At 46.0% G+C, this 22742-nt stretch overlaps 1 protein-coding gene across 4 annotated transcripts in view; it reads right to left on the bottom strand.

Annotated features, from left to right (window-relative positions):
* LOC143765898 (tetraspanin-33-like) overlaps positions 1-22742 on the bottom strand; it is a 224848-nt gene that overhangs the window by 142246 nt on the left and 59860 nt on the right. For all 4 annotated transcript variants that reach the window (XM_077253084.1, XM_077253100.1, XM_077253092.1 and 1 more), the window contains 2 exons: positions 19105-19179; positions 18850-18945 (listed from right to left, as the gene is read on the bottom strand). In XM_077253084.1, coding sequence (XP_077109199.1) covers positions 18850-18945; positions 19105-19179 — 171 coding nt within the window. The remainder of the gene's footprint in view (positions 1-18849; positions 18946-19104; positions 19180-22742) is intronic.

Here is a 22742-nt window from a genome sequence, read left to right as displayed (position 1 = left end):
GCAGGAAGGACCGTGACAGCCAACGGGCTCCCTTGCAACCCATCATCACCAAACGGCCGCTCGAACTGGTCGCGCTAGACCATTTGAAGCTAACACCTAGCCGGTCAGGCTATGTCTACGCTCTTACCATCGTGGATCACTACTCCAGATTCCTGGTAGTTGTGCCTGTCAAAGATCTAACTGCCAGGACGGCCACAAAAACCTTCCAGCAGTACTTCTATAAACCCCATGGGTACCTGGAAAAGGTACTGACCGATCAGGGGCCAGCATTTGAAGGGGGATGTGTGAGAAGATGAACCAAGTGGTAATCGATTTACTGAAGACCTTGCCTGTAGAGGAACGGAACTTGTGGCCAACAAAGTTGCCCGACTTGGTAGACATGTACAACCACATCCCAGTGAATTCCACCAACTGCACTCCAGCGTACCTGATGCGAGGAAGATCTAGCAAGTTAACTGTTGATCTAGACATGGGAGTCCTAACCCCCAAAGATACCTCGCCAGATGCGGATTGGGATACAGAAAGGCAGCAAAGGTACCGCAAAATACAGGAATGCGTAGAAAGAAGTCTCGCCCAAGCCAGACAAAAACAAGAAAGGGACTACAACCAGCATGCTCCTGCGATTCCCTTGTCACCCGGTGAGCAAGTACTCAAACGGAAGAGGAGACTACACAAGCTTGATGACCAATGGGAAGCGGAACCGTATACCATCCTGCCATCCGATTTCGACAATACGAAGATCTGCCTCATAAGCAAAGATGGAGGGGAAACCTCAACGGCAATATCCAGAGACCACTTTAAAATATGCCCTGATAAGTTAAGAGAGAGGGAAACGGATCCAAGAACCTCTCCACCTGTAGAAGAGGAGATGATACACACTGTTCTTGGTGATTTTCCCCAGTCTTGGACTCAAATAAATCAGGCCATCATGGTACCTGTCTTAACGTTTCATCAACTGAAACCGCCAGAACTAAATGTGGGGCCAGATCATCCGGACCCGCAATCACAGCAGACCCCACCAGAGAATGCCATGCCAACCGTTACACCGGCAAGTTCTCCCTCTGCTATCGGTGAACCTGCCATGCCCACCATTAGTAGCAGCAGCCCTGAGAGCTCCAGCATGCCAGTGCTACCCAGACTCACTAGAAGTGTAGCTAGATGACAGTGCACTACACCAGTGGTAGCAAGTACAGCGGGCCCTGTTAGGCCAATAGCAACCCCTGCCCTGCGGAGATCTACACGTAGCACCAAGAATCAAACTCCACTTCGCTACAAAACTTGGAGATATTAACGATAGTTGCTATTTGGTTGAAAATGTTTGTGTAAATATCTTTGTTACAGGTTTAAAAATGGATGATGGAGTAATGGACAGTGAATTGCTCCAAAACTTTCAAAAGGGATCCCTTTGTTTACCCGGATCCCTGCTGTTTCAAGGTTGCACCCACTGAACTGGGAGTCATGAACTGTGCATGACCAAAATGTTCGCAACGTTCAAGTGTCCTCACCTCCCACAAAGGGAAGCACTGTTGTATTTACTTGTTCATAGCATTTACTTGTTCATTGCATTTCAAAATGTTGTATGTCTTTTACTAACATGTATTGTTGTTCTTCTTTTTCCAGTCCGGGAGTACTGGATTTAATGGGGGGGGAGTGCAGCGCCCCAGAGTCTGGTCGTTGCAGTAACGTCGCTCTTCCACCAGGGGGAGTGATGGTACGTCTGATGGCACTAAAAGAGTTGACCTTGCCAGGTATCACAGTCACACACTACACTTCACACTCCGGCCGCCAGGGGGAGCAAAAGGTCCTATCTACTAGGCCACTCCTTACACTTGGGTAAAACTGGGGGTTGGATAGGAAGTTAGGTAGAAAGTAGCTAGGGAGAGTTCGAGAGAGGATCTGTCAGGGGTGGGATCCTGACAGAGGCCTAGAAAAGGACAGATCGTTAGGGAGCCTGTTGTGAATTCTGTTCTCGGACTCCCTCCTGTGGTCATGAATGGTACTTTGGTTTGTTTGCTGGCTGGCTTCCCTATTTAACTCCACTCAGATCGTTACTTCATGCCAGCTGTCAATGTATCAGTATTGGTTCAGATCTCTCTTGGACTTCTCTGAGGACCTGTCTACTCCAGCAGAAGCTAAGTCCCTGCTAGTTCATTTGTTGTTACTGCGGCCTGAATATATTTCTTAGTACTGCTAAATTCTAGTCCAGCTTGCTATCATGATATTTCCTTGCTAGCTGGAAGCTCTGGGGTGCAGTGTTGCACCTCCACACCGTGAGTCGGTTTGGGGGTCTTTTTGCATACTCTGCGTGGTTTTGTAGTTTTTTGTGCTGACCGCATAGTTTCCTTTTCTCTCCTCTGACTATTTAGTGAAGTCTGGCCTCCTTTGCTAATGCATGTTTCATTCCTGTGTTTGTGACTTTCCTCTTAACTAACAGTCAATATATGTGGGGGGCTGCCTTTACCTTTGGGGAATTTCTCTGAGGCAAGGTTAGGCTTCTATTTCTATCTTTAGGGGTAGTTAGCTCTTAGGCTGTGAAGAGGCGTCTAGGGAGAGTTAGGTACGCTCCACGGCTATTTCTAGTGTGTGTTATAGGAGTAGAGTTTGCGGTCAGCAGAGTTCCCACTTCCCCTGAGCTAGTCCCGATTTTGAGTTTACTCATCAGGTCATTCCGGGTGCTCCTAACCACCAGGTCCATAACAGTACAGCTGGCCCATAAAGTGTTAATGCATCTCAAAAGAGGGATAAGAGAAGTTCTGAACCCATTTTTTTTTCTTTGCAGTGTGTTTTGTCTCTCTTTTCCCCTTAACCTCTGGGTGGTTCAGGACTCAGGTGTAGATATGGATATTCAAGGTCTGTCCTCTTGTGTGGATCATCTCACTGCAAGGGTACAAAGCATTCAAGATTATGTAGTTCAGAATCCGATGTTAGAGCCTAGAATTCCAATTCCTGATTTGTTTTCTGGGGATAGATCTAAGTTTCTGAATTTCAAAAATAATTGTAAACTGTTTCTTGCTTTGAAACCCCGCTCCTCTGGTGACCCCATTCAGCAAGTAAAAATTATTATTTCTTTGTTGCGTGGCGACCCTCAAGACTGGGCATTCTCCCTTGCGCCAGGAGATCCTGCATTGCTTAATGTAGATGCGTTTTTTCTGGCGCTTGGATTGCTTTATGACAAACCGAATTCAGTGGATCAGGCAGAGAAAATTTTGCTAGCTTTGTGTCAGGGTCAGGATGAAGCGGAGATATATTGTCAGAAGTTTAGAAAATGGTCTGTGCTTACTCAATGGAATGAGTGTGCCCTGGCAGCAATTTTTAGAAAGGGTCTTTCTGACGCCCTTAAGGATGTTATGGTGGGATTCCCCACGCCTGCTGGTCTGAATGAATCAATGTCCTTGGCCATCCAAATTGTTCGGCGTTTGCGCGAGCGCAAAATTGTGCACAATTTGGCGGTGTCCTCTGGGCAGAGGCCTGAGCTTATGCAATGTGACAGAACTTTGACCAGAACTGAACGGCAAGAACACAGACGTCAGAATAGGCTGTGTTTTTACTGTGGTGACTCTTCTCATTCTATCTCTGATTGTCCTAAGCGCACTAAGCGGTTCGCTAGGTCTGTCACCATTGGTACTGTACAGCCTAAATTTCTTTTGCCTGTTACTCTGATTTGCTCTTTGTCATCCTACTCGGTTATGGCATTTGTGGATTCAGGTGCTGCCCTGAATTTGATGGACTTGGAGTTTGCCAGGCGCTGTGGTTTTTTCTTGGAGCCTTTGCAGTATCCTATTCCATTAAGGGGAATTGATGCCACGCCGTTGGCCAAGAATAAACCTCAGTACTGGACTCAGTTGACCATGTGCATGGCTCCTGCACATCAGGAAGATATTCGCTTTTTGGTGTTGCATAATTTGCATGATGTGGTCGTGCTGGGTTTGCCATGGCAAAAGGTTCATAATCCAGTATTGGATTGGAAATCAATGTCTGTGTCTAGTTGGGGTTGGGGGTTGTCAAGGGGTACATGGCAATGTTCCGTTGGTGTCAATTTCTGCTTCCACTCCTTCTGAAGTCCCTGAGTTTCTGTCGGATTACCAGGATGTATTTGATGAGCCCAAATCCAGTGTCCTACCCCCTCATAGGGATTGTGATTGTGCTATAAATTTGATTCCTGGTAGTAAGTTTCCTAAGGGCCGACTTTTCAATTTATCCGTGCCAGAGCACACCGCTATGCGGACTTATATAAAGGAGTCCTTGGAGAAAGGGCATATTCGCCCGTCTTCATCACCGTTGGGAGCAGGGTTCTTTTTTGTGGCCAAGAAGGATGGTTCTCTGAGACCCTGTATAGATTACCGCCTTCTCAATAAAATCACGGTCAAATTTCAGTACCCTTTGCCTCTGCTGTCTGATTTGTTTGCTCGGATTAAGGGGGCTAGTTGGTTCACCAAGATAGATCTTCGAGGGGCATATAACCTTGTGCGTATTAAACAGGGCGATGAATGGAAAACAGCATTTAATATGCCCGAGGGCCATTTTGAGTACCTGGTAATGCCATTCGGGCTTTCAAACGCTCCATCTGTGTTTCAGTCCTTTATGCATGACATCTTCCGAAAGTATCTGGATAGATTCATGATTGTATATTTGGATGATATTTTGGTCTTTTCGGATGATTGGGAGTCTCATGTGAAACAGGTCAGAATGGTATTCCAGGTCCTTCGTGCTAATTCCTTGTTTGTGAAGGGGTCTAAATGTCTCTTCGGAGTACAGAAGGTTTCCTTTTTGGGCTTCATTTTTTCCCCTTCTACTATCGAGATGGATCCTGTTAAAGTTCAGGCCATTTATGATTGGACTCAACCTACATCTGTGAAGAGCCTCCAGAAATTCCTGGGTTTTGCTAATTTTTACCGTCGCTTCATTGCTAATTTTTCTAGTGTGGTTAAACCTTTGACTGATTTGACAAAGAAAGGTGCTGATGTGGTGAATTGGTCCTCTGCGGCCGTTGAGGATTTTCAGGAGCTGAAACGTCGTGTTTCTTCGGCCCCTGTGTTGCGTCAGCCAGATGTTTCGCTCCCTTTTCAGGTCGAGGTTGATGCTTCTTAGATTGGAGCAGGGGCTGTTTTGTCTCAAAGAAGTTCTGATGGCTCTGTGATGAAGCCATGTGCCTTCTTTTCTAGAAAGTTTTCGCCTGCTGAGCGTAATTATGATGTTGGCAATCGGGAGCTGCTGGCTATGAAGTGGGCATTCGAGGAGTGGCGACATTGGCTTGAGGGAGCCAAGCACCGCATGGTGGTCTTGACGGATCACAAAAATCTGACTTATCTCGAGTCTGCCAAGCGGTTGAATCCTAGACAGGCTCGATGGTCGCTGTTTTTCTCCCGTTTCGATTTTGTGGTCTCATAACTTCCAGGTTCTAAGAATGTGAAGGCGGATACCCTTTCTAGGAGTTTGTGCCTGATTCTCCGGGAGTCCCTGAGCCGGCTGGTATTCTCAAAGAGGGGGTAATTCTGTCTGCCATCTCCCCTGATTTGCAGCGGGTGCTGCAGGAGTTTCAGGCTGATAGACCTGACCGTTGTCCAGCGGAGAAACTGTTTGTCCCTGATAGATGGACTAGCAGAGTTATTTCTGAGGTTCATTGCTCGGTGTTGGCTGGTCATCCTGGGATTTTTGGTACCAGAGATTTGGTGGCTAGGTCCTTTTGGTGGCCTTCCGTGTCGCGGGATGTGCGTTCTTTTGTGCAGTCCTGTGGGACTTGTGCTCGGGCTAAGCCCTGCTGTTCTCGTGCCAGTGGGTTGCTTTTGCCCTTGCCAGTCCCGAAAAGGCCTTGGACGCATGTTTCAATGGATTTTATTTCAGATCTTCCTATCTCTCAAAGGATGTCTGTCATCTGGGTGGTTTGTGATCGCTTTTCTAAGATGGTCCATTTGGTACCCTTGCCTAAATTACCTTCCTCCTCTGATTTGGTGCCATTATTTTTTCAACATGTGGTTCGTTTGCATGGCATTCCGGAGAACATTGTGTCGGACAGAGGTTCCCAGTTTGTCTCTAGGTTTTGGCGGTCCTTTTGTGCTAAGATGGGCATTGATTTGTCTTTTTCTTCAGCTTTCCATCCTCAAACAAATGGCCAAACCGAATGAACCAACCAGACTTTGGAAACCTATCTGAGATGCTTTGTTTCTGCTGATCAAGATGATTGGGTGACCTTCTTGCCATTGGCTGAGTTCGCCCTTAATAATCAGGCTAGTTCGGCTACTTTGGTTTTGCCTTTTTTTTGCAATTCTGGTTTTCATCCTCGTTTTTCTTTGGGGCAGGTTGAGCCTTCTGACTGTCCTGGTGTGGATTCTGTGGTGGACAGGTTGCAGCAAATTTGGACTCACGTAGTGGACAATCTGATGTTGTCCCAGGAGAAGGCTCAACGTTTCGCTAACCGCCGTCGTTGTGTTGGTCCCCGACTTCGTGTTGGGGATTTGGTTTGATTGCCTTCTCGTTATGTTCCTATGAAGGTTTCTTCTCCTAAGTTTAAGCCTCGTTTCATTGGTCCTTATAAGATTTCTGAAATTCTCAACCCTGTGTCATTTCGTTTGGTCCTTCCAGCTTCTTTCGCCATCCATAATGTGTTCCATAGGTCGTTGTTGCGGAGGTACGTGGCGCCTATGGTTCCCTCCGTTGATCCTCCTGCCCCGGTGTTGGTTGAGGGGGAGTTGGAGTATGTGGTGGAAAAAATTTTGGATTCTCGTATTTCGAGACGGAAGCTTCAGTACCTGGTTAAGTGGAAGGGCTATGGTCAGGAGGATAATTCCTGGGTTGTTGCCTCCGATGTCCATGCGGCCGATTTAGTTCGTGCCTTTCATTTGGCTCATCCTGATCGGCCTGGGGGCCCTGGTGAGGGTTCGGTGACCCCTCCTCAAGGGGGGGGTACTGTTGTGAATTCCGTTCTCGGACTCCCTCCTGTGGTCATGAATGGTACTTTGGTTTGTTCTGCTCTTGGACTCCCTCTGGTGGCTTTGAGCAGAACTGCTGGTCACTGAGGTTGGCTTTATCAGCTGCTCTCGTTTATTGCTATGCTGGCTTCCCTATTTAACTCCACTCAGATCGTTACTTCATGCCAGCTGTCAATGTATCAGTACTGGTTCAGATCTCTCTTGGACTTCTCTGAGGACCTGTCTACTGCAGCAGAAGCTAAGTCCCTGCTAGTTCATTTGTTGTTACTGCGGCCTGAATATATTTCTTAGTACTGCTAAATTCTAGTCCAGCTTGCTATCATGATATTTCCTTGCTAGCTGGAAGCTCTGGGGTGCAATGTTGCACCTCCACACCGTGAGTCGGTGTGGGGGTCTTTTTGCATACTCTGCGTGGTTTTGTAGTTTTTTGTGCTGACCGCATAGTTTCCTTTTCTATCCTCTGACTATTTAGTGAAGTCTGGCCTCCTTTGCTAAAACCTGTTTCATTCCTGTGTTTGTGACTTTCCTCTTAACTCACAGTCAATATATGTGGGGGGCTGCCTTTACCTTTGGGGAATTTCTCTGAGGCAAGGTTAGGCTTCTATTTCTATCTTTAGGGGTAGTTAGCTCTTAGGCTGTGAAGAGGCGTCTAGGGAGAGTTAGGTACGCTCCACGGCTATTTCTAGTGTGTGTTATAGGAGTAGAGTTTGCGGTCAGCAGAGTTCCCACTTCCCCTGAGCTAGTCCCGATTTTGAGTTTACTCATCAGGTCATTCCGGGTGCTCCTAACCACCAGGTCCATAACAGGAGCCGTGCCTGTGCCTTATAGCGGCAGACTCCTAAGAAAGGACACAAAGCAAAGTATATTGTGGAGAAGTGAGAAACGGGATCACAGCACAAAGGAGATAGAACCAGAAGGAGTCGTGCCTCAAGATCAGCAACATCCTTCTGAGGTGCGTAGCCGGCGGCCGGAACGCCGAGGAAGTAACAGACTCTATGCATTACTTTGAACTACGGCAGGGCAGTTAACTTCAGGTTGGCTGTCTCACTTTGTACACCTAATGAAGACAATAGAGGCAATTGTGGGAGAGGGGCGTCTCTAGGGTCCTTATAAAATAACTCCAGGCCTACCCCGTCATACGGGTGCATCCTAGCCATATCATCTGGGGGATGGGGAGAAAGAACAGAAACATACATGACAGTTGTGAGGACTATCCCATGGTGCTCAGCAGGGAAGTACTACAACACACAGGCGCTAGTAGGAATGCTGCTGATTTCCACCTGAAAAGGGAACTCTGGATGTGCCTTCGGACCGGCCGATCTCAGCCAGCCCTGTTAGCAGTGCTCTGGATTGTGGATGCCGAAGCCTTCAGTAAAGAGGTAAAGAGACTGCAACCCTGTGCCCTCATCATTTACTGTGTCCTACACCGTCCCCTACATCTTTTATTGGGCGCCTCTTAGCAGGGTCACGGACTGGGTCAGGCCACCGTGACATCCCCAGAACCGAGAGACCCGGTACCGAGTACCCCGCTGCCCTGCGTCTGGGGGATGCTCCTGTAACAAGAGAAATTAGACCACAAAAGTTGTTGTGCAATTTCTCCTGAGTACGTCGATACCCCATATGTGGGGGTAAACCACTGTTTGGGCGCACCGCAGAGCTTGGAAGAGAAGGAGTGCCGTTTTACTTTTTCAATGTAGAATTGGCCGGAATTGAGATGGGACACCATGTCGCGTTTGGAGAGCCCCTGATGTGCCTAAACAGTAGAAACCCCCACAAGTGACCCCATTTTGGAAACTAGACCCCTTAAGGAACTTATCTAGATGTGTGGTGAGCACTTTAAACCCCCAAGTGCTTCACAGAAATTTATAACGTAGAGCCGTGAAAATACAAAATCCTTTTTTTACCTCAAAAAAGATTTTTTAGCCTGCAGTTTTTTATTTTCTCAAGGGTGACAGGAGATATTGGAACCCAAAATCTGTTGACCAGTTTGTCCTGAGTACGCTGATACCCCATATGTGGGGGGGGCACTGTTTGAGCACCCATCAGGGCTCGGAAGGGAAGGAGTGCCGCTTGGAATGCAGACTTTGATGGGATGGTCTGCGGGCGTCATGTTGCATTTGCAGAGTTCCTGATGTACCTAAACAGTAGAAACCCCCCACAAGTGACCCCATTTTGTAAACTAGACCCCCCAAAGAGCTTATCTAGCTGTGTGGTGAGCACTATGAACCCCCAACTGCTTCACAGAAGTTTATAATGTAGAGCCATTAAAATAAAAAAAATCATATTTTTTCCACAAAAATGATCTTTTCACCCCCAAATTTTTACTTTCACAAGGGTAACAGGAGAAATTGGACCACAAACTTTATTGTGCAATTTATGTTGAGTAGGATGATACCCCATATGTGGGGGTAAACCACTGTTTAGGCGCATGGCAGAGCTCGGAAGGGAATGAGTGCCGTTTTGGAATGCAGACTTTGATAGAATGGTCTGCGGGCGTTATGTTGCGTTTGCAGAGCCCCCGATGTACCTAAACAGTAGAAACCTGTTATGATCCTTAGTGGCTGAGGATCACGAATAGACCAGCAAGTGAATAAACTAAGGACAAGCTCTAGGGAGATGGTAACTGGACTGATCGCAAATCTGAACCTATGCAACACAACTAGAGGTAGCCGGTGAACGTGCCTAAAAATTTCCTAGACGTCTCGATCCAGCCTGAGGAACTAGCTACCCCTAAAGAGAAAGAGAGACCTCGCTTGCCTCCAGAGAAATAATCCCCAAAGATATAGAAGCCCCCAACAAATATTAACGGTGAAGTAAGAAGAAGGCACATACGTAGGGATGAAATCAGATTCAGCAAAAGAGGCCCACTAGTACTAGAAAGCAGAAAATAGAGCAGGGGTCTATGCGATCAATAAAAAACGCTTACAAAATATCCATCCTGAGATTTCAAGAACCCACGCACCAACTAATGGTGTGTGGGGAGAAACTCAGTCCACTAGAGCATCCAGCAAACGAGGGAATCACATTTTAGCAAGCTGGACAAGACAACATGATAAACACTGCTGATCAAAAAATGAGCAAACAAAACTTAGCTTGTTCTAGATGGACTGGGAGCAAGGTAGTCAGAAGGAATCTGAGTAGCACTGATTACATCGACAGCCGGCAACAAGTGGACGCAAAACAGAGCTATATAGGAACCTCCCAGAGGATAACGAACCAGCTGATAGCCAAAGACCAGCAGGATAACAAACAAAGCCACCAGGGGGAGCCCAAAGCAAAAGTCACACCATACCACCAGTGACCACAAGAGAGAGACCGAAAACAGAGTTCACAACAGTACCCCCCCTTAAGGAGTGGTCACCGAACCCTCATGAAAACCCCCAGGGCGATCAGGATGAGCCACATGGAAGGCACGAACCAAATCGGCCGCATGAACATCAGAGGCGACAACCCAAGAATTATCCTCCTGACCATAGCCCTTCCACTTGACCAAATACTGGAGACTCCGTCTAGAAACACGAGAATCCAAGATCTTCTCCACCACGTATTCCAATTCTCCCTCAACCATAACCGGGGCAGGAGGCTCAACCGGAGGAACCACAGGTACCACATACCTCCGCAACAACGAGCGATGGAACACATTATGAATAGCAAATGATGCCGGGAGGTCCAGACGGAATGACACAGGGCCAAGGACTTCCAGAATCTTTTTCGGACCGATAAACCGAGGCTTGAACTTAGGAGAGGAGACCTTCATAGGAACGAAGTGAGAAGACAACCACACCAAGTCCCCAACGCGAAGTCGGGGACCCACACAGCGACGGCGGTTGGCAAAGATCTGAGCCTTCTCTTGTGACAACTTCAAATTGTCCACCACATGATTCCAAATCTGATGCAACCTATCCACCACAACATCCACTCCAGGACAGTCAGAAGGCTCCACCTGACCCGAGGAAAAACGAGGATGAAACCCCGAATTACAAAAAAAAGGAGAAACCAAAGTAGCAGAACTAGCCCGATTATTAAGGGCAAACTCGGCCAACGGTAAAAAAGTAACCCAGTCGTCCTGGTCAGCAGAAACAAAACATCTTAAATAAGTCTCCAAGGTCTGATTAGTTCGCTCGGTTTGTCCATTCGTCTGAGGATGGAAGGCCGACGAAAAAGACAATTCAATGCCCAACTTAGCACAAAAGGTCCGCCAAAATCTAGACACAAACTGGGATCCTCTGTCAGAAACAATGTTCTCAGGAATCCCGTGCAAACGAACCACATTTTGAAAAAACAGTGGAACCAACTCGGAGGAGGAAGGCAACTTAGGCAAGGGCACCAAATGGACCATCTTAGAAAAACGATCACACACCACCCAGATGACAGACATTCTCTGAGAGACAGGAAGATCTGAAATAAAATCCATGGAAATGTGCGTCCAAGGCCTCTTCGTGACAGGCAAAGGTAACAGCAAACCACTGGCACGAGAACAGCAAGGCTTCGCCCGAGCACAAATTCCACAAGACTGCACAAAGGAACGCACATCCCGCGACAAGGAAGGCCACCAAAAAGACCTGGCCACCAAGTCTCTGGTACCAAATATTCCAGGATGGCCCGCCAACACCGAAGAATGAACCTCGGAGATGACTCTGTTGGTCCATCTATCCGGGACAAACAGTCTCTCCGGTGGACAGCGGTCAGGTCTATCCGCCTGAAACTCTTGCAGCACACGTCGCAAATCTGGGGAGATGGCAGACAAAATCACCCCTTCTCTAAGGATACCAGCCGGCTCTGAATCTCCAGGAGAGTCAGGCACAAAACTCCTAGAAAGAGCATCAGCCTTCACATTCTTCGAACCCGGCAGGTACGAGACCATGAAATCAAAACGAGAGAAAAACAACGACCAACGAGCCTGTCTGGGATTCAGCCGCTTGGCCGACTCGAGATAAATCAAATTCTTGTGGTCGGTCAAGACCACCACATGATGTTTAGCTCCCTCGAGCCAATGTCGCCACTCCTCAAATGCCCACTTCATAGCCAACAGCTCCCGATTACCGACATCATAATTCCGCTCGGCAGGCGAATACTTTCTTGAAAAGAAAGCACATGGCTTCATCACAGAGCCATCGGGGCTTCTCTACGACAAAACAGCCCCCGCTCCAATCTCGGAAGCATCAACCTCCACCTGGAAGGGAAGTGAGACATCTGGCTGACACAAGACCGGAGCCGAAGAAAACCGACGCTTCAGCTCCCGAATGGCCTCCACAGCCGCAGAAGACCAATTAGTCACATCAGAACCCTTCTTGGTCAAATCCGTCAAAGGCTTAACAACGCCAGAAAAATTAGCTATGAAGCAACGGTAAAAATTAGCAAAACCCAAGAACTTCTGAAGGCTCTTAACAGATGTAGGCTGCGTCCAGTCATGAATAGCCTGAACCTTGACTGGGTCCATCTCAATAGTAGAAGGAGAAAAAATGAAACCCAAAAAAGAAATCTTCTGGACTCCAAAAAGACATTTTGAGCCCTTCACAAATAAAGCATTGTCACGTAGGACCTGAAAGACCATCCTGACCTGCTTAACATGAGCCTCCCAATCATCAGAAAAAAACAGAATATCATCCAGATACACAATCATAAACTTATCCAGATATTCACGGAAGATGTCATGCATAAAGGACTGAAAGACTGAAGGAGCATTAGAAAGTCCAAAATGCATCACCAAGTACTCAAAATGGCCTTCAGGCGTATTAAATGCAGTTTTCCATTCATCACCCTGTTTTATACGCACAAGGTTATACGCACCACGAAGATCTATCTTGGTGAACCAACTAGACCCCCTAATGCGAGCAAACAAATCAGTTAACAATGGCAAAGGATGCTGAAATTTGACCGTGATTTTATTCAAAAGGCGATAATCAATACAGGGTCTCAGGGAACCATCCTTTTTAGCCACAAAAAAGAATCCTGCACCAAGAGGGGATGAGGACGGGCGAATATGTCCCTTCTCTAAAGACTCCTTTATATAACTCCACATGGCAGCATGCTCCGGCACAGATAAATTGAAAAGTCGTCCCTTAGGAAACTTACTACCAGGAATCAAATTTATAGCACAATCACAGTCCCTATGAGGAGGTAGAGAATTGAGTTTGGGCTCCTCAAATACATCCTGGTAGTCTGACAAAAACGTAGGGACTTCAGAAGGAGTGGACGAAGCAATTGACACCACAGGAGCGTCACCATGAATTCCCTGACAACCCCAACTTGACACCGACATAGCTTTCCAATCCAGGACTGGATTATGAGTCTGCAACCATGGTAGACCCAACACGACGACATCATGCAAATTATGCAGTACAAGAAAGCGAATCACCTCCTGATGAACAGGAGTCATGCACATGGTCACTTGTGTCCAGTACTGAGGTCTATTCGTAGCCAATGGTGTAGAATCAATACCCCTTAGTGGAATAGAGAATTTTAAAGGCTCCAAATCAAAACCACAGCGCCTGGCAAATGACCAATCCATCAGACTCAGGGCGGCACCTGAATCTACAAAAGCATTAACCGGATAAGATGACAGGGAACAAATCAGGGTAACAGACAAAATGAACTTAGGCTGTAAAGTACCAATGGTGACAGATTTATCAACCTTTTTTTTGCGCTTAGAGCATGCTGAGATAACATGAGCTGAGTCACCACAGTAAAAGCGCAACCCATTTTGCCGTCTATAATTTTGCCGTTCACTTCTGGTCAGAATTCTGTCACATTGCATAGATTCAGATGTCTGTTCAGAAGACACCGCCAAATGGTGCACAGGTTTGCGCTCCCGCAAACGCCGATCAATCTGAATGGCCAGAGTCATTGACTCATTCAGACCTGCAGGCGTAGGGAACCCCACCATGACATTCTTAATGGCTTCAGAAAGACCTTCTCTGAAGTTTGCAGCCAGGGCACACTCATTCCACAGACCATTTCCGAAATTTCTGGCAGTACACCTCTGCTTCATCTTGCCCCTGCGAGAGGGCCAATAACGTTTTTTCAGCCTGGTTGTCAAGATTAGGTTCCTCATAGAGCAATCCAAGGGCTAGAAAAAACGCATCTACACTAAGCAATGCAGGATCCCCTGGCGCCAATGCGAAGGCCCAATCTTGGGGGTCACCACGCAAAAAGGAAATGATAATCTTAACTTGCTGAACGGCATCACCAGAGGAACGAGTTTTCAAAGAAAGAAACAACTTACAATTGTTCCTAAAATTCAGGAACCTAGATCTATCTCCAGAAAACAACTCCGGAATAGGTATTCTAGGCTCTGACATAGGACTGTGAACAACAAAATCCTGAATACTTTGAACCCTAGCAGCAAGATGATCCAGACTGGAAGCCAAGCTCTGGACATCCATATCAGCAGCTGAACTCAGAGCCACACCAAGATTAAGAGGAGGAGAGAAGCTAGCCACAGCAGCTAGACACACGGCAACAAAAAAAAAAAAAATTCTCAAGGCTTCTTTTCTCCTGCTTCTGCCATGCAATTAACACGGCCGGCTGTACTGTTATGATCCTTAGTGGCTGAGGATCACGAATAGACCAGCAAGTGAATAAACTAAGGACAAGCTCTAGGGAGATGGTAATTGGACTGATCGCAAATCTGAACCTATGCAACACAACTAGAGGTAGCCGGTGAACATGCCTAAAAATTTCCTAGACGTCTTGAGCCAGCCTGAGGAACTAGCTACCCCTAAAGAGAAAGAGAGACCTCGCTTGCCTCCAGAGAAATAATCCCCAAAGATATAGAAGCCCCCAACAAATATTAACGGTGAAGTAAGAAGAAGGCACATACGTAGGGATGAAATCAGATTCAGCAAAAGAGGCCCACTAGTACTAGAAAGCAGAAAATAGAGCAGGGGTCTATGCGATCAATAAAAAACCCTTACAAAATATCCATCCTGAGATTTCAAGAACCCACGCACCAACTAATGGTGTGTGGGGAGAAACTCAGTCCACTAGAGCATCCAGCAAACGAGGGAATCACATTTTAGCAAGCTGGACAAGACAACATAATAAACACTGCTGATCAAAAAATGAGCAAACAAAACTTAGCTTGTCCTAGATGGGCTGGGAGCAAGGTAGTCAGAAGGAATCTGAGTAGCACTGATTACATCGACAGCCGGCAACAAGTGGACGCAAAACAGAGCTATATAGGAACCACCCAGAGGATAACGAACCAGCTGATAGCCAGAGACCAGCAGGATAACAAACAAAGCCACCAGGGGGAGCCCAAAGCAAAAGTCACACCATACCACCAGTGACCACAAGAGGGAGCCCGAAAACAGAGTTCACAACAGAAACCCCCCACAAGTGACCCCATTTTGGAACCTAGAACCCCCAAGGAAATTATCTAGATGTGTTGTGAGAACTTTGAATGCCCAAGTGCTTCACAGAAGTTTATAATGCAGAGTCGTGAAAATAAAAAAATAAAAAATTTCCACAAAAAAGATTTTTTTAGCCCCCAAATTTTTATTTTTACAAGGGTAACAAGAGAAATGGGACCCCAAAAGTTGTTGTCCAATTTGTCCTGAGTACACTGATACACCATGTGTGGGGGGGACCACTGTTTAGGCGCATGGCTAAGCTCGGAAGGGAAGGAGTACCGTTTTGGAATGCAGACTTATGTTGCGTTTGCAGAGCCCCTGATGTACCTAAACAGTAGAAACCCCCCACAAGAGACCCCATTTTGGAAACTAGACCCCCTAAGGAACTTATCTAGATGTGTGGTGAGAACTTTGAAGGCCCAAGTGCTTCACAGAAGTTTATAATGCAGAGTCGTGAAAATATGAAAATAAAAAATATTTTTTTTCCACAAGTTTTTATTTTCACAAAGGTAAAAGGAGAGATTGGACCCCAAAAGTTGTTGTCCAATTTATCCCGAGTACGCCGATGCCCCATATGTGGGGGTAAACCACTGTTTGGGCGCATGGCAGAGCTCAGAAGGGAGGGAGCACCATTTGACATTTTGAGCGCAAAATTGGCTTTCGTGTTTGGAGACTCCCTGATGTACCTAAACAGTGGAAACCCCCCAATTCTAACTCCAACCCTAACCCCAACACACCCCTAACCCTAATCCCAACCCGATCCATAATCCTAATCACAACCCTAACCCCCAAAACACCCCTAACCCTAATCCCAAAGCTAACCATAACCCTAATGAAAACCCTAAACCCAACACACCCCTAATCCTAATCTCAACCCTAACCTCAAAACCTAGCCCAAATCCCAATACACCCTTAACCCTAATCCCAACCCTAACCTTAACCCTAATCCCAAACCTAACCCTAATCCCAAATGTAACCCTAATGCCAACCCTAATCCCAACTCTAACCCTACTTTAGCCCCAACCCTAGCCCTAACCCTAACTTTAGCCCAAACCCTAACTTTAGCCCTAAACCTAGCCCCAACCCTAACCCTAACTTTAGCCCCAACCCTAGCCCTAACCCAAGCCCTAACCCTAAGGCTATGTGCACAGGTTGCGGATTTTGCTGCACATCCGCTGCGGTTCCGCAGCTGCGGGTCTGCAGCAGTTTCCCATGAGTTTACAGTACAATGTAAACCTATGGGAAACATAAAACGCTGTGCCCATGCTGCAGAAAAAAACACGCGGAAACGCAGCGGTTTGCATTCCGCAGCATGTCAATTCTTTCTGCGGATTCCGCAGCGGTTTTACTCCTGCTCCATAAAAGAAAACCGCAGGTGTAAAACTGCAGGGGAATCCACACAAAAACCGCGGTACATCCGCGATAAATTCGCAGGAAAAACGCAGCGTTTTGGTCCTGCGGATTTATCAAATCCGCTGCAGAAAAATCCGCAGAGAACCATTCTACGTGTGCACATATCCTAACCCTACCTCTAACCCTACCCCTAACCCTAACCCTAATTGGAAAATAGAAATACATACATTTTTTTATTTTATTATTTTTTCCTTACTAAGGGGGTGATAAGGAAGGGGGGGTTATTTACTATTTTTTTTATTTTGATCACTGTGATAGGATCTCACAGTGACCAAAATAAAAGAAGAGGAAGAATCTTCCTCTGCCGGCCGGCAGATCATGGCGGGCGCACTGCGTATGCGCCCGCCATTTTCTTACCGGAGCAAGAAGCCGGCGGCCAGGAGAGGACACAGGAGGACCCAGGGACACTGGTAAGTATAACAGGGTCCCCAAATCCCCCAATTTCTCTGTCCTCTGATGTGCGATCACATCAGAGGACAGAGAATTACACATCGCTTTTTTTTTTTTTGCGGTCGTTAATTACCGACGATCGCAGAACAGGGGTCGGTAAAAGCCGACCCCGATCATGTTCCTCTTCTGGGTGCCGGGTGGCGGGCGCACTGCGCATGCGCCCGCCATTTTTTTCCCGGAAAAAGATGGCGGCGCCCATCGGGAGCCACGAGGAGCATCGGGGGAGATAGGTAAGTATCGGGGGGCTATCGGGGACCCCATTTCTCTGTCCTCCGATGTGCGATCACATCGGAGGACAGAGAAATTAAATGGCAAATCGCGTTTTTTTTTTTGTTGCGACCGCCGGTAAACGGTTAATTGCCAGCGATCGCAACTCGGAGGTCGGTAAAAAAAACCCGAATCACATTCTCTGGGGTCTCAGCTACCCCCGGCAACTGAGACCCCAGAGAAAACCTGACTCTGGGGGGCGCTATTCACTTTTTCCACAGCGCCGTTAATTAACGGCGCTGTGGTTTAAGTACCCTTAACTGCCGCCGTTAAAAGGCGTATCGGCGGTCGTTAAGGGGTTAAGGTGAAACGTCTAAATGTTTTGAAGTGGCCTAGTCAAATCCCAGACCTTAATCCAATTGAGAATCTGTGGCCAGACTTGAAACTTCCTGTTCACAGAGGAAACCATCGAACTTGAAGGAGATGAAACAGTTTTGCCTTGAGGAATGATCAAAAATCCCAGTGGCAAGATGTTGAAAGCTCATAGAGACCTGTCCAAAACAAATTGCAGCTGTAATTGCTGCAAAAGGAGGCTCTACAAAGAACTGACTTTACATGGAGTAATAGTTATACACACTGAAGTTTTCAGTTATTTTGTCCTACTTGTTGTTTGCTTTACAATAATTTAAAAAGAAAAATAAATGTTCACAGCTGTGGGCATGTTCTTTACATGAACTGATACCAGCACTAAAAAACAGAGAAATTCCAGGTTGTGAGGTTGCTAAACACGAAAAATTCCAATGGGGTGAAAAGTTTTTGCAAGCAACTAACAGCTTAGCAGCGGAACAGAAAATACACACTACAAATTGAAGTGTTTTTCAGCAGTGTGGCTTGGACATGTGATGCAAATCAAAACTTTTTAAAGGGAACCTGTCACCTTAAATTGGCGGGATATTAAAATGAGTTTTTACAGGTCCGATGGGTGGCGTATCCTCATCATTTCTCCACCCCGTCCGTACCTATTTTCCTCAATATTTTAGTGAATAAGAGTATGCGTGCGCCATGCAGTCTTCAGTGGCGCATGCGCAGTATGCTTTGCCCTACTGCGGACAAAGCCGAAAAGCATTACTGCTTGTGCACTATGTCCCAGAAGTATTTTTCTGTGTTCCGGGACATAGTACGCAGGAGCATGCGCAGTAATGCTTTTCAGCTTTGCCCGCAGTAGGGCAAAGCATACTGCGCATGCGCCACTGAAGACTGCATGGCGCACGTGCTAACTATGGCGCATGCATACTCTTATTCACTAAAATATTGCAGAAAACAGGGACGGACGGGGTGGTAAAACCTCATTTTAATATCCCGCCAATTTGAGGTGACAGGTTCCCTTTAATAATTTTCACCAAAATGTGCCATAAATTGCCTGATAAATTTAGGTTTTTAGTTTATGAATACACTTTTAAATATTATTATAACTTTTTAAATAACAAGATCAATGTTACCTTTTTCTGAATGTAATCAATGAAATTTTGCAAATCTAGATCTTCTCGGTAATAAATAATAGCCCTTAACATTACAGCAGAGGCTTTATCCAAAACCTGTAAAAAAAAAAAAAAGTTAGCAATCCTCCTTCTGCTATCTTAACCTAAATTTGTAGTATTACTGGGGTTCAACATGGTATGAGATTATTACAATACTTAGTTTTTTTTGTATGAAAAGGGTCAATTGAGTTTAGAATTTAATAGAGAAGTACTTACCATTCCTGAGAATATAAAGCCTAGAACAGCTGCCACAAGCTGAAGAATCAAGACTACAATGAGCAAGCCAGCAAACTGAAGAAAGGAAAGACACTCATCAATGTCATCTTAGGTACATTTGTTTCAATTAAATATAAAAAATGGAATGCATCTTTCCAGAAATGCATATACTTAAACTATATGCTTAAAAGAAGGTATCTACATGCTGCAGCCAGTACACGTTTGCTTAGAAATGGTCAGAAATCAGTAAATCAGAAGTTAGAGAAGGCATCTAACTTTGACAATTGTTTGTTTTACAATAGAAGTTTTTCAAGGTTATAATGTAAAGTGCAGCCATGTTGATTGCCACTTTTGAATTAGATCCTTACTAGCAAATGTGCCTATTCGATCGGAAATAGAGTAACAGTTTTAATATTGATTTCTGAGCAGTTAAAGGAGTTGTCCAAGACTGAAGTAGGGATGGCATATCCTTAACACCCACACCAATCAGCTGTAAACTGCAGCCGCCCAAATTAGGCCATGTACATTGCTTATTGTCTGTTTCCAAGAACTACACTTTATATGCTATTCATGTGAATGGGAAAAAAAGTACAGTACTCGTAGCGGCCACTAAGCAGTGTACAATGCAGCTAAGTTCCACCTTATACATAGCTGAAATCCAGCCTCTGCTGGAGCCATTTTCTGCTTTTCAGTTAAGGTACTAATCTCAAATAGATGAGTGATTTTTAGTGATGAGCGAACATGCTCGGATAAGGGGTTACCCGACCATGATCGTGTGCTATCCAAGTGTCAGCGGCGTGGTTGAATAATTTGTTCCAGTCCCCGAGGCTGCATGTCTCATTGCTGTGTAGGGAGGTCGACCGGACCGCGGGAACCTGCATGCCAGGATTTACATAGTATTGCTTCTCTGCATTTCTTTGCCGGATTTATTTTGTTTTAGAAGAAAACTTAATAGGAAATGTTTCCTTCACAACTCGGAGCATTTTTTTCAATTCCTTCCGATTTACTTTCTTGTCCTCTGCATTCACTGTTCCTCACTAATTCACCACAATCCAGCTCAACACTACAGTTCTGTTTAGCATCAGTCCTTTGCTCAACTCACGGTTCCACGTCTTCTTTCACCATAGGGGAGTTATGGTACCAGTATGGCCAATACTTATCTTCTCTAATGCTGATGCTCTGGAACTCCCACCCAGGGCATTCTAGTCATCTAACTTACTCAGTCCTCTCCAGGCTGATTACCTTCAGGAGCTATGAACTCTTGGCCTTATTGCTAGATGTCCTCTCCCAGGACCCATGTCTGGTAAATCACTCTGTCTCTGTCTCTTCTGCTCCGGATCTCAGAATCCCTTTCCACTGGTTTCCACACACGTAAAGATGCAGCACTGCTAACATTGGACCTTAGATCCTTTTTCTAAGCATTCCAGGCCCTATCTAACTCACTACCAGTAAACTGTCTCTCCTTTCAACTTGACCCCTCCCACTCTAGACTAGTCTCTATCTGTCTCTTTTACCTATCTGTTGTTTGGCAGAATACAACTTTGTCACAAACAACACAAATCACTATACATGCAATCATCATTAACGCATATCACGATTTACATTACGAAATATAACATTACACATGTTCTGCAAGTGGAAAACTGGGAAATAAATCCATCTCCTTACATAGGTTTAATAAAAAAAGGACTATTTAACTACTGTATGGCAGCTGTAAGGCAACTGGACAAATCATGAATGGGAGGTATGTGTCCCCGAAGTGACAAGCCTCATTGATGTAGAACCTGAAGAAGCAGGTTTCAGCACACATAGTGTTTGAGAGGTGTTTTAATGGGTCCAGATTATGGGGACGGGTTTTACAAGCACCTGAAAGAGATGGGTGGGTTTAGCTGCTCACTTACCTCCAGCCCAGGTCTTGGATTGTCTGATTTAAAGTAGCTGGGGATGTCTCATGGGGTTTGTGTGTTTTTCAAGGTGAGGAGGCCTTGAATGAGCTGCTCAGACCCTGTTGGAGTCTGAGAGGAAAAGATTCACGTTTAAAACAGGTGAGCACATGTTGTATATGGACTGCTTATTTTCTGTATTGTTCTATTATGTCTTTTGTTTACCTGTCTTATTAGACTGTCTTATTTTTGCTAACCCTGATGGTTTATGACCTTTTAATAAACCGCCTCTTTGTTTTGAATCAACAACCTAAGTCCCATGTGTGAACCAGCGTCTACCACAGAGCCGATCCCTCACAATTGGTGCTAGAAGCATGGGCACGAATCCCAATGTGCAGTGTGACTGCCGCAGAGATACCACATGTCCTGGGTGAAAGCGTCTGCAGTAACACGGGTAGCGATGACAGACAGCATGGAGGAGCTTATCAAACATCTGGTCCAGATCCAACAGCAGCAGCATCAACAGCAGCAGCAGATACAACAGCAGCAGCAGTTGGCACAACAGGAAACAAATATACTATTGGTTCAGTAGTTCCAACAGCAGTAGTAGCCGCAACAGCAACAGGAGATGCTTGCACGCCAGATGGAACTCCTCCCAGATGCAAGAAAGAATTGCTGAGGCGATGACCATTATGAAATAGCACCTCCTCAAAGCACAAGAGGCACAGTCTAGGGTGTATAATAGATTGGCGAGGGTGAGACACTTCAACCTTGGGAATCGGGTACTGATACTGGTACCTACGGTGGAAACCAAATTCCCGGCCAAATGGCAGGGCCACTATGAAGTAGTTGAAAAGGTTGGTGACGACAACTGTAAAGTCCACCAACCAAGGAGAAGGAAGCCCTACCAGGTGTACCACGTCAACCTGATTAAGCCATGGAGAGATAGGGAACCCATAGAAGGTCAGTGTTTGGTGGCTAAGTGTGAAACCTACATGAAAGAGGTCAAGTTGGCAGAGTTGCTGCCTCATGTCCTGATAAACTTGAAGCCATATCGAATTCCTGAAGCATGCCAAGAGGTGATCTCAAAAGAGGTGAAACGGATGCTGAGCCTGGGAGTCAATGAAGAGTCCAAGAGTGGCTTTACAATGCCACCTTTGACCTCACAAAAGGGTATTGGCAAATCCCCAAGTCCCAAGATGCCAAGGAGAAGATGGCCTTCTCAATGCCAGATGGTTGTTTCCAGTACAGCTCCTGCTACCTTCCACAGAGCCTAGGACGGGATCCTAGCGCCCCACAAGAAGTACATATTGGCCCACCTGGATGACATCATTATTTACAGCCAGGATTGGGGAAGCCATGTGAGCAAAGTCCAGGCGATACTTGATGCTCTACGGAAGGCAAGGTTTTCCATAAACCCGAAGAATAAAGTTGACATGATCCAGAGTTCACACAGAAGCAGGTGAAGGCATTGCTAGACATCGTGGGCTACTACCCTCAATTTATCCCTAACTTTTCCATGATAGCTGCCCCTTTGACAGACCTCTTTAAAGGGACAATGTCAGCTATGATTAAGTGGTATCTAGAAGTTGAGACGGCCTTCCAGGAACTGAAGATAGCCCTGAGTAAACAACTAGGGCTGGTGGCACCAGATTTCTCTAAGGAGTTTCTGGTTCAGACAGATGTGTCAGATGTTGGGTTGGGAGCTGTCTTATCACAAAAGGTGAATGGGGAAGAGCATTCCATAATGTACCT

Source organism: Ranitomeya variabilis, chromosome 1 (assembly GCF_051348905.1).
Source record: "Ranitomeya variabilis isolate aRanVar5 chromosome 1, aRanVar5.hap1, whole genome shotgun sequence".
NCBI classification, from domain to species: Eukaryota; Metazoa; Chordata; class Amphibia; order Anura; family Dendrobatidae; genus Ranitomeya; species Ranitomeya variabilis.
This window is presented reverse-complemented; position numbering and strand designations above follow the sequence as displayed.